This window comes from Thalia democratica, chromosome 2, assembly GCF_965202585.1.
Source record: "Thalia democratica chromosome 2, ktThaDemo2.hap1.1, whole genome shotgun sequence".
NCBI classification, from domain to species: Eukaryota; Metazoa; Chordata; class Thaliacea; order Salpida; family Salpidae; genus Thalia; species Thalia democratica.
Window position 1 is genome coordinate 80,555,600 of NC_139166.1, and position 16,544 is coordinate 80,572,143.

A 16,544-nucleotide genomic window follows, 5' to 3' on the forward strand; every position below is an offset into this window, starting at 1 on the left:
ATGAAATTAGAGCTGAACTGTTCAGTTTTTATAATTTTCTTGCTTTTCGGGAATTCCCTATGTAAGTGGTTGGCTTGCACGGATTACACGGAGAAGAACGGGGATTACTGGGACCCCGAAAAATGTAGGGGATTTCCTAGGGACGCGCCCACCTACGCCAACAAAGATTCGTTCGGAAAAGACGTCGGTAAGTAGTGAGTTGTAAAATTCAAAATAAAAACGAAATTTGTAAAAGCAAGTTTGTTAGTAGAATAGCTACGATTTATTATCATTATCGTAGAAAAACCAAACTTACAAGTAAAGCATTGCTATTTAAAATTTATGTTCAATTTGCAAATTCTCACTTTAAATCAACAATGTTTAAGAATTAATGTTAAAATAACAATAAAAGTAAATTATAACAATGTTTAAAATTATTTAGTTTTTATCTAACAATTTTCACAGACTATTATAATCTAGGCAGTTTTAAGTATTTAAAAAATAAACGTTTAAATAATAATAACACATGGTTCCAAACAACAAAGGTGTTATGTCAGAAAACCACAATTTTTTAATCAAAATTCATACAAGTACATGATTCAAACCGCTACAAAGTATATATCAAATCAAACAACAAAATATGAACAGGATACGATTACAAGCCGGAGTCTAACAACTGGCAGGCGTGCAAGACGGAATACAACACCGCCACTTCCTATTCGGGGAGTTACCCCACGGCCGTCTACTACCCGGGCCAGCAGGTCGTGTTGGCCCACCCCATGAAGGTTGCGACGTCATAATACAATATTTTTTGGAAATTTTTGCATTGAGCACCTCTTAATGTAAAAGGGCTTTAATAATACTTTAACAAAATCGATTCGAGTTTGCACAAGATTTGAACCAGTTTTACTGGAAAAATGCTAAACAAGTTGTAAATGTGTTTGATTAATAAAAGTTAAGTTCAAAAGGTTTAAAAATCACTTTCGGTAGATTTGTTTTCTACTTGATGAAAAAAAAACAAGCAAAAAACAAAACAGCTTTGAAAACTTTCAAGCTAAACAACATCGACAAAAAGGATACTTTAACAAAAAAAATTATTTAAATTGTAACAAAAAGTATATTTCAGCAAGCAGGAGCTGCCAGTTGCACCAACATATGGATACCGGACGGCGGAGCCTACGTGTACCGTGGCCTGCCCGGCGAGCCGTACACGTCCCTCAAACTGTCCGAGTACGAAGCCAACTTCGTCTCGTTCCTGGGCCAGTCGCCGGTGGGAATGGACAACACGAGCCCTGACAGTTACCCGAAGCCCGGGTACCAGAACGCGCCCAAGTTTTGCGAGGACGTGGACAAGTCGCTGGGCACTTACAGCTTCGACGTCCCCGGTTCTCTGCAAGCAGGTGTGTGTGTTAATGTTAAAAAATGGTTAAATAGGTAAATTAAGTTAAAAGTTTTTCAAAAGTCTGATTGAAAATGAATTAAATTTAATCTTCTGAGTTTGTGAAAAATTTATTATAATGAACAAATTAACTAAGATCTGCACTTAAATGCTGTTAAATCGTTTTGAAAACTACTTCTGTTCAAAACGCTTTGTGCAGCAAAGCGGTTTTAAAAAAACAGACTATTTAACTTACTTTACTAAGAAATCATTTAAAAAGGTTTTAAAAGTAAAATACTACTTTAAAGTTAATAACGTTGAATATTTCTAAAACAGAACACTGAACATTTTATGATATAAAACACTATAAACTTGCAACGTTACAAATATTTACACGTTTACTTAATTTCTATTTAAACATATTTTAGCAACAAAACATTCATTTCCGCATTAGGATAAAATCAAGCTTTCACTCTGACTTACAGGTAAAACCTGTACATAGTTTCAAAACAACACACCGAATACTTAACGATGTGAAAACATTCTTAACTCTTGATATTACGCAGGTATGTACACGTTTGTGTGGAAGTGGCAGTTCAACAACGAAAATGACGTGTACGCGACTTGTTTCGACGTACTGGTGACGTCATCAAAATCTGAACGCGACGCAACGTTGACGGTAAGCAAGTGTTGTTAAGGATAAATAAAAAGAAAACACTTTTTTTTTATTTAGCGGTGTTATCAGTTTAAAGACTAAGCTCCAATCAACCTTAGTTTTTTAAACATCAACGTTTTTTATAGTTATAAATACGAAAATTGACTTTAAAAAAATTTTTTGTGAAATTTTTACTTTTTTGAAAAAGATAGAAATTGTTTTTGAGCGTTGGTGGTTTATGTTAAGTTTACCTCGACATTGCTTTAAGGCAGTGGTTCCCAACCTTTTTGATGCCCCACACCCCTAAAGTCTCTTAATTTGATTTCGCACCCCTAACACTATATGCTATAACTATTTATTAATAATTTGATTATAAAATCATTGGTTTGATTAATTAATGATTTGTATTTTAATTTTTATGATAGTGTACTGTATTATCAAAAATAAAATACTTGGAAATTTATAAAACATAGCAAACTATATTCGAACAAGTTTTATCTATTTTTTATAAGGTAGAAAACATCAGCTGTTCTAAGTTAAGCTTATGTTAAGGTTTATTTTCAAAACTATTAGCAGCTAGGAATTTTCAAAATAATAAAGGTTTGAGTTAAGATTTTTAAAATTTAAAAGATATGTATAAAAGCAAATACAAAAAAAAAATTGCATACTTACAACATAAAAAAAAAAAAGTAGATTGAAAAAGGTAAACTATTTAGGTTCAAAAAAAAATGAATAGAAATAAAGTTTATGCATTGAATACTTTTGCTGATCTACTAAAATTGGTTTTACTAAAGCTAAAAACAAGTTTTCTTAAATGGTATAACATACAGTAATAGCTGTGAACTTTACAATTTACTGATGTTAAATCTTTAAGCACCATTTTCTGCACAACGAAGCTTAATAAACGATTAAATTATAAATGTAATAAACTTAACAGAACCAATTTAGAACCAGTTTTAAACAACTAATGGCCACTTAAGAAACTAAAATATTTAAATAATAGATGATTAAAGTTCACAGGTGTAAAACTCTAAGAAAGCTTAACTGAAGTGTTAATTCTAAACTAACAGCTATTAAATGAAATTAGTAAAATGAACTTACTTCTAGAAAAGCGCTCTTGCTCTATGACGTATTAATAAAATTAATTTATTCAGAAAATGAGCGCCAACTTCTTTTTATAACAAAATTTACTTTTTAACTTTATAAACTTTATCAGAGAGTGAAAATCTCCTTATTTATAATTCAAAAATTAAAAGCCATTTCGCACCCCCTGGAATGCTACCTCGCACTCCCAAGGGGTGCGAGCACCCCTGGTTGGGAACCCCTGCTTTAAGGGTAAGCAAATATTATTACATAAAAAATAACTTAGAATTTGTTAGCTAATTGTTATTACTAGTTGAGTGTGAGTAATTTATGATGTGTTCAACTTAGTATATAAAAAGAATAACAAATGAAGCTTACCGCGACATGACATTACGGGTGAGCACTAAAGATAAAAACGATTTAAAATCAGGTATCTTGATGTTTTTAACATTTAGAAAGTTCTTATACTTGTTTTAAAAAGTCAGCTAGTTTAAGCTTAGTTTTGAGCAATTTTATTTTTTTCCATTAGCTTGTTCAGCTGTTTTTTGTTGATAAATATTAAACTTAATAAACAGAAACAAAACTTTTACGTCTTAAACAAATGCTCGACCCTAAAAACTGACACTGACTTTAAAATCCTCGCAAAAACAATTTCTTATTTATTAGTTGTAAACGACAGCTTTAGACTTATTATATCAATCAAAACATATCTCACCTTGTTCCTTTTTTCATAACAGAGAAGAGGAGTTACTGACCTTTCAGTAGCTTGCGGCGGTGTCCTCTCAAACGAAGAAGACGGTAGCTCCGTAGGATGCACAATTGAAGATCCCTTGGAACCTCCCACAACCCCAACAACTAAACCCACAACTAAACCTACAACTAAACCCACAACTAAACCTACAACTAAACCCACAACTAAACCAACCACTAAACCAACAACTAAACCTACAACTAAACCTACAACTAAACCCACCACTAAACCCACAACTAAACCCACAACTAAACCTACAACTAAACCCACAACTAAACCAACCACTAAACCAACAACTAAACCTACAACTAAACCTACAACTAAACCCACCACTAAACCCACAACTAAACCTACAACTAAACCCACAACTAAACCTACAACTAAACCCACAACTAAACCTACAACTAAACCCACAACTAAACCAACCACTAAACCAACAACTAAACCTACAACTAAACCTACAACTAAACCCACCACTAAACCCACAACTAAACCTACAACTAAACCCACCACTAAACCTACAACTAAACCTACAACTGAACCCACAACTAAACCCACAACTAAACCTACAACTAAACCCACAACTAAACCTTACACAAAGCCTACAGTTTCAACTTCTACCAAAAATACCCCCTACACCAAACCAACCACACAAAGACCTGTGACGTAAGTTTTGAAAAATGTCTGGCACTTGTTAATGAATCTATTTATATACTAGCTGTAAATTAAATATTTTTACTTTTTTAGATGCTTAAAACTTTCATAAAAAGTTAAAAACAGTTACACATTCAATAAGGTAAAAATATTTTGAAAAATAAATTAAGCAAAATGATTGACTTTTTTTCAAAAGTGGAAAATGTTTATAAAGTTAGATAAAAATGAAAAATTTCAAACTTCGAGCTAGGTAGTCTATAAATTACTCTAACTATTTTTTTCTCAAAATTTATAGTACGCCTGGTAACTACGACAACAACTTGATTGACAACGATGACGGATACTGTCTCCCGGTCATGGTGTCCCAGTTCACGGGGAAGATCGATGTGGGGAAACCCCCCAGTTCGATAATCAGCAGGAAAGTGAAGATCGACTTCGTGTGCGACATACTGTTCATCACTGTTTGTTTTTTATTTATCTTTATTTATCATTATTTAAATATATAAAGTTATCTATAAAATGATTAAACTGTTTTTCAGTTTAAAAATTACTAAGAAAAGTATACAAAATATTTCGTAAAAATTATTTATTTGTTCATTACTGTTTGTTTTGTTGTATGTTTACATTATATTTTTTTGAATCAAATCTGATAAGGTTTTCTGTAAGCTAGTTAATTTGTTTTACTTTTCGTCCCTGTTTGTCTTTTTACATTAGTGTGTTTTTTTCGATAAAAGCTGAAAAAATAGTAAAAACTTAGTTGAAGCATTTTTAAATGCATTACTGTTAAACTATTGAAAATAGAACATTTTTTGGAAAATTACATGATACATATAAAAAAAGACTAAGCTCAAACATTTGTTTTATTCCAAAAAAAAATACACAACTTATCTAAAAAAAATTTACAAGAACCAAAACTTTAAAAAACTTTGTAAAAACACCAAAAAACGACGAACTCAAAACTCGAAAGGTTTGGAGCGGAAAGCTGGTGAACGAGGTCGCCGACGACGGCTACTATTACGTCACACAAGAGGGCGATGACGTCAGGTCGGGAGAAATATTCTTCCAGCTGACGTACGACGGCGAGGGTTGCGACTTCTCCAGGTACCAGCCGAAAGCCCATCTCGTCAGCGAGACGAGAAAAAATTGAAAGTTTTAAATATTTTTGATCAACCAGCTTTTTTTATTTATTTTAACTTAAGTATCGATGTAAAGTTTTAAAAACTTTACATTAAAAGATTAAAACCCATTTTTTCCAGCTTTAATCAACCTACCAGTATCTGTTTATCATTTTATTGATTTAAAGTACGTGCAAGCAAAAAAATTAAAAAGGTTGAAAGATAAAGTTTATATTAAAAGAAACTTTACGTTTCATTTTTGAAGTGGTAGTAAACATTATAGTAGATTTTTTTTTTGTTCAATAAAATTATTTGAAAAAAAGAAGTCTCTCTTAATTAACATAAATTTAATTAATTTTTTTAACATGCGTATAAGAATTGCAGTGGTATGTGTTTTTTATGAGGCTACGTATTATAAATTAAATGAATCATTGTTACCCTCGAGTATAAGTTTGTAAGAAAATTTCTAGTCTATTCAACTTTTGAAGCTTATTAAAACTTGAATTCTAAGTTTTCAGTTACGTACGAAAAAAATGTACTAATAAAGTTCTTTTAGACAAAATTCTTATTTCAATTCCTTAGGTCGAATAAACTTGCTTGTGTTTGAACCATAATCAAAATAGTAAATATATACACTAACGAGTGGTGAAGTATTGACGAAAAATGTTTAACAAGCTTAGTTAAATAGCAAAACACAACCTTTAAATTATTATAAAAGGTTTAAAACTAGAAGTTTACTCAAACAGTTATCATTTAAAAAAAAAACTAATTAACTATTATAGGAGAACGAATTTCTTTTCCAATCATCATTATTCTCACTTCTTATTTGACAGCAACAAAAACTCAAATGAACATTTACACATAAAATAAACTAATTTAAACTATTTAATTAGTTACCTACAATATATACTATTTTATCAAAAACTTTTTTTCTAATTAATACAAAAACTAACGCATTTTTCTTTTATGTACTTCTTTTTATTCTTGGCAGTTTTTCTTGCTTCTCAGACGACAACAATTCACACACACAATTACACAATAAGTACTTATATAACTAAATTAGCAACGTTTAAATTAAATAATTGTATATTTTTTAATTAAAAAAACTAACGCCGGTCCCTGGTGCCGAGGAAAATCCTACTTGGGCGAAAGTGAAGTTCAGGCTTTGTTCGGTGTTTGAAATGCCACCTGGCGGTTAAGAAAAGTAATAAAAAGTTTTAAATCGAGTTGTTGCAAGTTTTAAACTTTATTTTTATTTGAGCAGAAAAAATTTCGTAAACAAGATTTCTTGTTGATTTTTTATTGCTTACTTGAAGGTTTGTTTTGCTCGTTATTTTTCAGTAGAATACTATTTTCATTTGCTAAAGAATACAAACAATAAAACAAATAGTAAGATTTTGCTTGAGAGTGCCGTAGTAGGTATTATAAAATACTACAAATAAACTGTAGAGTAAATTTTTTCCAAGTTTTAAAAAGGTTGGTCAATAGTCCAACAAACTGACCTTCTAAAGCTGACGCAACTTGAGTTTGAAGCTTGACAACGATGTTTCCGAGGTCGTCGAATCTTGAGACGTTGTAAACTCGAGACGGTTTGTTGTTTGCTATTTCCTAAAAAGTTTTTAAATTTTCTTAAAAACGCATAATCGAGTATTTACAAAATTTTCGAAAACTAAAACAAGTCAAAACAAAAATTTAGGTTATATTCTTTACTATCACAAGCTAAAGTTTTCTTATATTTTCGATATCATTCGTTTTAGTTTCATTGTGCAAAAATCTACAAACAGCCTCACAAAAATAAACTCGAAAGCAGTAAATAAACTTCTCACTATAAGTTCGTCGTATGTGAACTCCCCCACTCCAATAGCGAAGCCTTCTAAATTTGCTTTGTTTTTGTACAAACTCTGAGCTTGCAATATTGTTCCTGCTTTACCAGACCTGTCGTAAACATGTCATGTGTAAAGTACTCATACAGTATACTTTAAGAAATGCTGAATTTCTGAAAATATACTGTGTTTTGCATTTTGTTAGAAAAATGATTAAATCTGTATTTTTTGTATAACTTATCATTTTATTTCACTTTATTTTAATAAATGCTTTTATTCGCTCTAAGAAAGCAAAAAACTCCAAGAGAATTAAACCAAGGGTGAGCTCAAAAAATGTAGACCTTATAGCAAAACTAGTTTAGCAGATGGTATGAACATACTAAAATATTCAAATTAAGTTTATAGGCTACTTGAGTCTGTTTTTTTCGAATTAAACGCAACAAAGTAGTCAAACGAACTTTCCGTCGGTGATGAAAATCATGACATTTTTGTATTTTCTCTTGAACTTGGGTTTGAGCTGCGAAAATATAGAGTTCGCCACGTATATGGCCTCCGGTGAATTTGTACCTTTTTTCAGTTGCTTGATGTTCCGAGTTTGTTCCTTAAAAATAAATTGTTTTAAAGTTGTTTCGTAGTTCGAGTCGAACCGGAATTAAATGAAAGATTTTGTATTGAAAGGGAACCTATTGTACAACCATTGATTACTTCTCATTTTCAACACTTAAAGGTATTTGTATCAATTTAATCTGCTTATTTTTAACTTTTGAAATAACAATCTGTTTTATGTTTAGTTTTAACAAAAGCCTTATAAAGACTTGAAACAGTTTGTTGTTTTTAAATTTAAAAATTTTTCTATTATAAAAAGCTAAAAAAAAGTGTTATTTTAACTTTTTAAGTTTATTATTACATATTTTGTTTGTTTTTATCATAACATGCTTTTTAAATGTTACATAATCATTGAAATTGATGTAAATATAAATGTAAAATGTAAGTATAAATGTAAAAAAATGTTAAAATCTCTATAAATGTTGTAAAAGATTTTTTAAACTTACAAAACGTACAAATAAATTTAACAAAAATTAAAAAGAAAAGCTTTTTATTTCCTATATACAACTTGACTTAAATAATAAAAAAAAAGGTTCACTTTTTAAATAGAAGAACAATAAACTTTTGCTGAATTTATTCAAAAAACTTTATATAATTTTAAGGGCAACCCTTAACAAAAATTTTATGCGCTGTAAACTATTGTGAGTGAAACTGTTGTAAATTATGTATTGCTAGAAATACAATTTAAAAAAAATTGAACTTCACTATAAAGTTTCATCAAGTTAAAATCACATGGTAAAGTTATCTAACCGCATCCAATTTACGCACGCTTATTCGATTGCACTACTTAAAGCCATGCAAATGCCTTAATTGGCAGCAAATTTATTTGACTACTTAAATTGCTTACACCACAAATTAGAATAACTATAAAGCATTTATTTTATAATGATGAACATTAAACTAAACTATTTATACTTTTTTTTAAGCTTTAAAAACTTGACATAATTGTGTTTAAAATAATTTGAATTTACCAACAAAGGCTTTATACAAAATTTGCTATCATATTGTTACAAAAAACGCTTATACTTCTGATTTCAAGATAAATTCAAAAAATTTAATAATTTCAACATTTTAGAGAAAAAATCAGTTAAGTAATGTTAAAATAATACTTAACTAGACTCACAGTAAACATGTCCAATGTTTCGAAGTTAGTGAACGCAACTTCTACTTGTGTAAAGCTGTAACATTAAGCATTTTTATGAAACTTTATCGTTTAAACCATACTTTAATAACATAAATCTAGTACTTAAAGAAAAGTTGATTGAAACAAAATGTGTGCCTTTGGGTAACTAAGTTTAAAAACAAACAATTTTAACATATGTACTGATTTCAAAAATAAACAACAAGTTTTATATAACTTGCATCACGGTTTTTGAAGTTAACAAACTTAATATCTACTTAAAATATTTTTGAAAAAATCCGTAAAAAAAATATTGATAAAAAATATTGTCGAAAAAAGTAAAAAAATGTTATACTATGAGTACATCGTATGTGAACTCTCCCACTACAATAGCGGTGAAAACAATTAACAGCTTTTTCTATAATGCCTTAAATTAAAAGCAAAAGTTGCTAAAAAAGCAAAATTATGAGTTCAAATTGGCTGTTTAAAAGTATTACATAAAAGTAATTTTGGTGAAAAGTGTTCATGTTTAATTGTTTAAATATTCAAGCACCATAAGCTATAAAAACATTTAAAAAACAAGTTTTTGTACACCATATATCTACATTTATATTTTAATATCATAGTTAAAAATTAAAACTTTTATAAAATATTAACAAATTCAATTTAAAACTTTTTTCCAAGCACATATGCTTTAAAATTCACGTTAAAGTTCGTGTTTTGAAAAAAAAAAAACAAGTCTTGTTGAAAAACGCACGCGGAAAACTGAAGGACTCCGATCCTCAAGTTTTCCTGCAGCTCCTCGATGAAGGTGCCGCTGACGTTCCTCATCCACTCGAGCATCTGGCTGAACTGCTGGTCGTTCAGGGAGCTTGACCCGTCCAGAACGAACAGAATGTCCACCAGTTCCGGCAGGTTGCACTCTGGTTTGTTGATTTTTTTTTGGGTTATAACAAAGTTTAATGATAAATTTAGAAAATATTTTTTCCATTGTTTAAGTTATCAATAAGAAAAAGTTCAGTATATTTTTTATTGAACGAAAAAAAAGCGCTCAAGTATTTGGTCCAAGGACCTGGTGTAGGAAAAAACTTTTCGGTTATCGAGTCGTATTTACGGTATATAAAGGTACAAAAAATAGTGTACTTCTATTTATGTCCACCTATCCCGGCAGGTTTGATAAAAATGTTTTAATTTGGTTTAAATGACAATACAAGCAATAGTTTGCTCTTCTTTTAAATTGTTTAAGAAACTTATCATTAAAAGATTGAGTTACTTAGCGTATTAATGGTATTAGAAATAAACTTTGTTGATTGTTAACAAATTTAAGTTTGAAATTTGGTACTAAAAGGTAAAAACATTGAGTTACTTAGCGTATTACTGATATCAGAATATACACTTTGTTGTTGTTATATGAATATTTTTATAAATGTAACGAAAGTTTTGGTGACAAATTAACCAAAAAGCGTGTTATATCGTAGAAATATTTAATCGAAAAAAAGTTTAAAGAGGTCATACGTATCACTTCACTTGAAATGTCAAAGTTTTAATTCTATAAGTAATCAAAATGTGTGTTAGAACATAACAGTGTATGTTGAAGGTGACCAACTATTTGATACTAGCATTACTGATGTTCAAAGTACTTTTTTTTTTGAAGAGCAAACAGTTTTGTTAAAAAAAAAACAAAAAACAAGCAAGAAAGTCGCTTTTTTCCGAACAGAGGTTCAACAACAACTCACCGATGGCAGATAATTTTTTGTCGAACATTTGGCTCCACGCAGCTTTGTCGGTTCTGGTTGAGTAAATTTCACCTGGTAATGCGTACTTCAGCTGGTCGCAGTCGTATTTTTTGTTGTAAGCCGCCACCTTAACAAATAAAAAAAAGTCTTAAAAAGTTGGAATGTGATTGTTCTCAGTTATACTTGCTTGATAAACTGTTTATAGAGTCTTTATATCAGCTGACAATTTATCTGGGTGAGTAATAATAAACTTTAAAGGTTGTAATGTGTTTTTTTAGTAATACTTGCCTCATACGTTTTTTATCTAGCTTTAGAACACGCCTAAGAAATTTTTGGTTTCAGGCAAGAAAAAAGTGTTTAGTATATTGATTGTAATTTAAGAGTACGAAGCGTTGCTTTTATGTACACACACTTTATCATTTCATTGAGAATTTTTGCATTACAAAATTAAAGTTTAAGCGACATGATAGCAAGAACTTACAGTGAATTTGTACCGCGGACACGTGCATAAATGACAATAAAAACAAAAATAAAAATTTCTATAAGTTTAAAATTGTTAAACTAGACTCTCCTAGCATTTTATGAACATTAGTTCAAGACGTTTATACAGTTTTGTAACAATTTACTCACCAATCTATCTCAATAAACATTTGATAAAAATCGAAAGGTTACAAAATCAATATTTTTAGTAATACCTGCTTGATAAATTGTTCATCGAGTTTTTATTTCTTGTGCCAGCCAAAAACAAATTTAAATTTTCTGTTTATATCTTTTAGAATTACGAAACAACACGTTGATACACACATATGAACATCAAATTTAATTATTTACAAGTATTCATTTATAAACCCACCATGACCTTCTGCCACGGGTTGCGCACAATCGACATGCCGAAGTTGTCGCCCGCTTCCTTGTTTGGGGTTTTCACCTTGCACAGCGATGACGCAAGATGACGTGGAGTTTCGAACAGATCGCTCGCGTCGCACGAGTACACGTCTCCGCTGTCTGTTAAATTAATTAAATTATTGTAGTAAAATTGGTTTTGAAATTATAATGATCAATTTTTTTTTTAAGTTTTTACAAAACTGAAACACTTTTTTCTTTTTACTTTCTAGTGAGGTATCTTTTTATGTTTATTTTACTTTTAGTTGCTGAGTTATAAAAAGTTTTGTACTGTTTTTTTTTAAGAGATTTTAGTTATAACTCAAGATTTTTCAAATAGTTTGACGGGTATACTTCTCCACTATCTAGAAGTGCAAGAATCGTGTAACTTAAATATATGACTTTTTTATAACAAATTTTTGTTGCTGCGGTCTTTAAACATTTTAAATATTTTTACACTATTTTAACTGTGGTAATATCACACAACCATATATTCCCGTAGTTTCGAAGTACATTTATATATTTTTTAAAAGTCACGCACTGTTTTTCCAATCAAAATGTCTTACAAGTTAAAAATTGTAAACCTAAAAATGTTTTAACAGTTAAGAAATTTATTAAGATTTAAGCAATAACTTGCTTGAATCACATAAGTATGTATCATGTTTAAAAATCATAAAAGAAAAATATTAACTATTTTTACAAATTTTACAATGCTTATATTGTTTTAATAACTCTACTGTCATTCAATATACATGCATAATGTAAATTTTAAATAAATCTTTGATAAATCTGGTAAAAGTTTTAAATATTAAAATTCTAAAGTAATTACCTCTTATACAATAATTTTATTTGTTTAATTGATAATTGTCATTTCAAATGAAGTCTATTCTACTTCTATTTAATTTAAAATCCAACGCTTTTAAATGTCTGTTTTAAGTTCAATAAGTTCAAACTGGTACTTCACTAAAAAAATGTTAAAAATTAAACGGCGAAAATAACACTGGCTCTCAATATCATGTTTTCCTAGAAACTTGTTGAAAAAATCCATATAAAGAGAAAAGCACAAGAACGCATGAAACCACTTGAAATAAAAACAAAGTTTTGGTATATATTCAATTGAATAAAAAAACTTTGTTTTTCTTTTCATAAACAAGTGTTTAAATAACTATATGATTAAAGTAAAGACACAATTATAATACAGCTATAAAACAGCAATTAACTTTTATTCAAAATTTAACTTAATTTACAACAATAACACTTTCAAATTTTTTATCAACTTTATAAATTCCACTAACCTTTCAAACTTTTATCCATCGATCTCCTTCTTCTTCTACTGGGTTTATTTGTATCTGCCAGGTCGCTTTTTGGAGCTCCGACATACAATTTGCTGAACATGTTTTACTTATGGTATTTATGTTTTTAAAGTGCTAAATTTTTAGATGTATTACATATATATACATATATAGCTTCTTTTTTTTTAAACTTTTAGTGCTTGTGTTGTTATTTCCTAGTAACGTAATACATATTTTAGCTACCTTAAAAAGATTTTCATCTATGTCTAAAGGGAAATGATAAATCATAAACAAATTCGACGTTTTTTAATGCTTATAACAAGTTTACTCAACTAGAAACAATTCTCAACACTTTAAGTTTCTCAAAACTCTTATGCAATGTGCTGCATAGTAAAGCGCTTTAAAATTTTCTTCACTTTTTATAGAGCAATATTTTGAACTTTAAATTGAATTAAAGGTTTATACTGTAGTTGTTTACTTTGTTTTAGAACGGCTAACTTTAGTTTACTATGTTACACTCAGCTTTTAGTTATATGAAAATAAAATTTATATCTTGCAAGATTTTCCTATTCATTTTAGTAACTTTAAATATACTAAAAGAAATTAGAATACTACCTATTAAAACTTTGTAGAAAAAAACAATTTAACTGTTTTAAGTTTATAAACTCTTTCATATTTTTAAATAATTTACCTTTATAATTTCTTTACCTAAAGTTTGTTATGTATAGTAAATTAATTGACGGACAAAAACTTATTTTTTACCAACATAACTAAGCTAAGTAAGCGAACATTGTAAGTAACGTTACAAAACATTCGAGACCACAAAATTTTATTTTCTCAAAAAGTTTAAGTAAATATTCTACATCTAAATTTTTCATAGGTCCTCTAACAAAGTTTAATTTCAAGCTTTAAGTGTTAATGATTGGAAAAAATAACTAATTTATAAAAACAACACAAATTCGTTAGTTAAATTAATTAAATAGTTGAAAATAACACCAAACAAACTTAATTCAAAATCTAACCTCGGCTTGCTGTTCACAAGATCTCCGGACACCAGGAACTGAAAGTCCTGACCGAAGAAGGACGAGCTTTCTTGGTTTTCCAGCATGATGGGCTTGAATCCGGGGCTCTTCACTACTACGTTGAAGCAACCGGCTGACAGCGCAGAGACGCTTAACAGTAGAAGTTTGAATGTAAACATTTGGTTTTAACTAAGATTCTGTGTTAAAATAAAAATATAAAATACTATTTTTAAACAGTTTTTGCTATATAGTTGAAACAAACGTTGTAATTAGTATAAGCTTTCAATGCAAACATTTGATTTCTGTGGTTATACTAAGGTTCGGTGTTGAAATAAAAATATGTTGTTTCTGTTTGTGGTAGTATCTGCAATATTATTTAAACGAATCATTATACTTAGTTTGAAAAAGTTGAAAGCGTAATTATTTTGATTAAGTTTAATAAAATAAATAATAAATTTCGATTAGCTTTGAAGTATTTAAACAGTTTGTAAAAAAAGTTTTATTTTAATATACTCAAACAAGTGTTACGCGAAAATATTTTGGTAAGATGTTTAGTTTTTCCAACATTTTATACAATTTTTAATATCACGTTTTGTACTTGTGACGTAATCTTCAACTGTTTTAAGTCATAAACAAAAAGACTGCTAAAAAATAAATGTTTTTAGCTTTTGCAATATATTCTCACAAATATTGTCTGCAAAAAAGTATATGTAGAAAACTAAAGGTAAAAAAATTTTAAACTAGCACGTAAAAATAAAACATCTATAAAGTTGCACAACTTTTACACTCTAAATAAACACACTAACTAACTTTGTTCTAAATGACAACTATTAAGTATAAAAAAAATTAAACACTAGTTAATTTTGAACAACTAATAAGGTTTAATCACACAAGTTTTAAGTTTGTAATAGTAAAGAAAAAGTTACTATTAAAAGTTTATCTAATTAGTTATAATGTAACTTTTAATATTATACTGCGAATAAAATCTACTTAATTTTTTTTCAAACTGTAATAATGAAAACTCAAGATTATAAAATGTACCTAATTACTTTTGGTAAAACATCTAATTTTAACTACTTAAAAAATATTAAATTTAAACCACAAACATGATATTCTATTTTAAACAAACTTTCTCTAAACAATATATGTATAGAGCAAAACTTGAATGCAAAAAAGGTATTCAATAAGTAGTAAAAATTTAAATATGCAATTTCAAACTTCATATTAGAAAATTTTCTTCAAACTTTTTTACTTATATTCAATTAAGTATAGTACTTGAAATTTTAAACTTTTAAAACTAAATATACAAATAAAGTACTTTTAAAATTAAATGCTTAACTACGCTTAAGACTGAAAGTATAAAAATTCTAATTTAAGCATGTACAACTTTTTTCTAAACATGTTTCTAAACTTAAATAAACTCATTTTTGTATTATTTCTAGCTATTGAATACTTAAAAATTTATAAGCAATTCTTTGTTATAATATTAACTCTTAGAAACTTGAACAAAACCTATTTAAAATTTGAATTTTTATAAACTTGTTCTAACTTTTTTTAAACCTAATAAAAATGTAGTATGCTTCATTTATTTTTTTAAGTATATTTCAATTAATTTTGACTGACAGAAATTACAGGCTGCTTCCAAAAAATAATTTAAGTTTAAAGCCTTAGTTTGTTATGATTATTCAAAAAACTTATTTGTATAAATTTTTTAACTTTCAGCTGATGATAATCTAACAAATCTTATACAAACCAGGTAAATACTAATAAAAAAAACTTCTTTTTATTATACAAAAATTAAAAACTATTTTGTAAAACGAACATTTTTAAAAATCTTATTTTATAAAACTGACACTCTTTTAAACATAATTTGTAACTTTAAAAAATGTTTTACCAAGACAAAGAAAAAAATCCATTTTCTTAAACACATATTCAACTTTATATAAAAGTGTTAGCCTAAAAGTAATAAATACTAACTAAGAATTTATTAAACTAAATTATATTAGAAATAGTGTAATTTTTTAGAGTGAATTAGAACTATTTGAAAGAATATTTCTCAAAGCTGGTGATAAAAAACTAATACTTAAAAAAATTGCAATAACAAAACAAAATTAATATTTTTTTATAATATTTATAAAAACAACCTCACATGATAATGTTGAGTATTGAAACTTATAAAATCTAACCAACAATTTATTAAACTCACTGAATTCAACTAACCAGTTAATTCACGTTTTTCTTTAAAAGGAAATTGTTTATGTGCGATTGCTATGAGCTTTGTTTTATTCGCTTTTCTTCCAATAAAAAATGTTGACACTGTTTGATGTGTGATTGCTTCTAAACTACCTCTTTTCAATTTAATCTTTGCGCTACTTTTGATGTAAAATATAGTTTAAAGTTCCAGTTTGACCCATTAAAAGAAATGGTTTAGAAGTTAAATTATTTTCT

The 16,544-nt window shown here is 28.4% G+C and overlaps 2 protein-coding genes across 2 annotated transcripts; one reads left to right on the plus strand and one right to left on the minus strand.

The window, feature by feature from the left end:
- LOC145829006 (uncharacterized) lies at positions 1-5,668 on the plus strand. The gene is made up of 7 exons (XM_082936748.1): positions 1-187; positions 628-764; positions 1,106-1,379; positions 1,924-2,036; positions 3,833-4,512; positions 4,796-4,961; positions 5,468-5,668. The coding sequence occupies exons 1-7, from the start codon at positions 1-3 to the stop codon at positions 5,645-5,647; spliced, it is 1,737 nt and encodes a 578-aa protein (XP_082792874.1). The 3' UTR covers positions 5,648-5,668.
- A 94-nt stretch (positions 5,669-5,762) lies between these two features.
- LOC145829007 (integrin alpha-D-like) lies at positions 5,763-14,275 on the minus strand. The gene is made up of 11 exons (XM_082936749.1): positions 14,097-14,275; positions 13,078-13,169; positions 11,754-11,905; positions 10,901-11,027; positions 9,922-10,087; positions 9,168-9,222; positions 7,897-8,039; positions 7,442-7,550; positions 7,118-7,223; positions 6,727-6,803; positions 5,763-5,777 (listed from the first exon to the last, which is right to left on the minus strand). The coding sequence occupies exons 1-11, from the start codon at positions 14,273-14,275 to the stop codon at positions 5,763-5,765; spliced, it is 1,221 nt and encodes a 406-aa protein (XP_082792875.1).
- Positions 14,276-16,544: the final 2,269 nt, after the last annotated feature.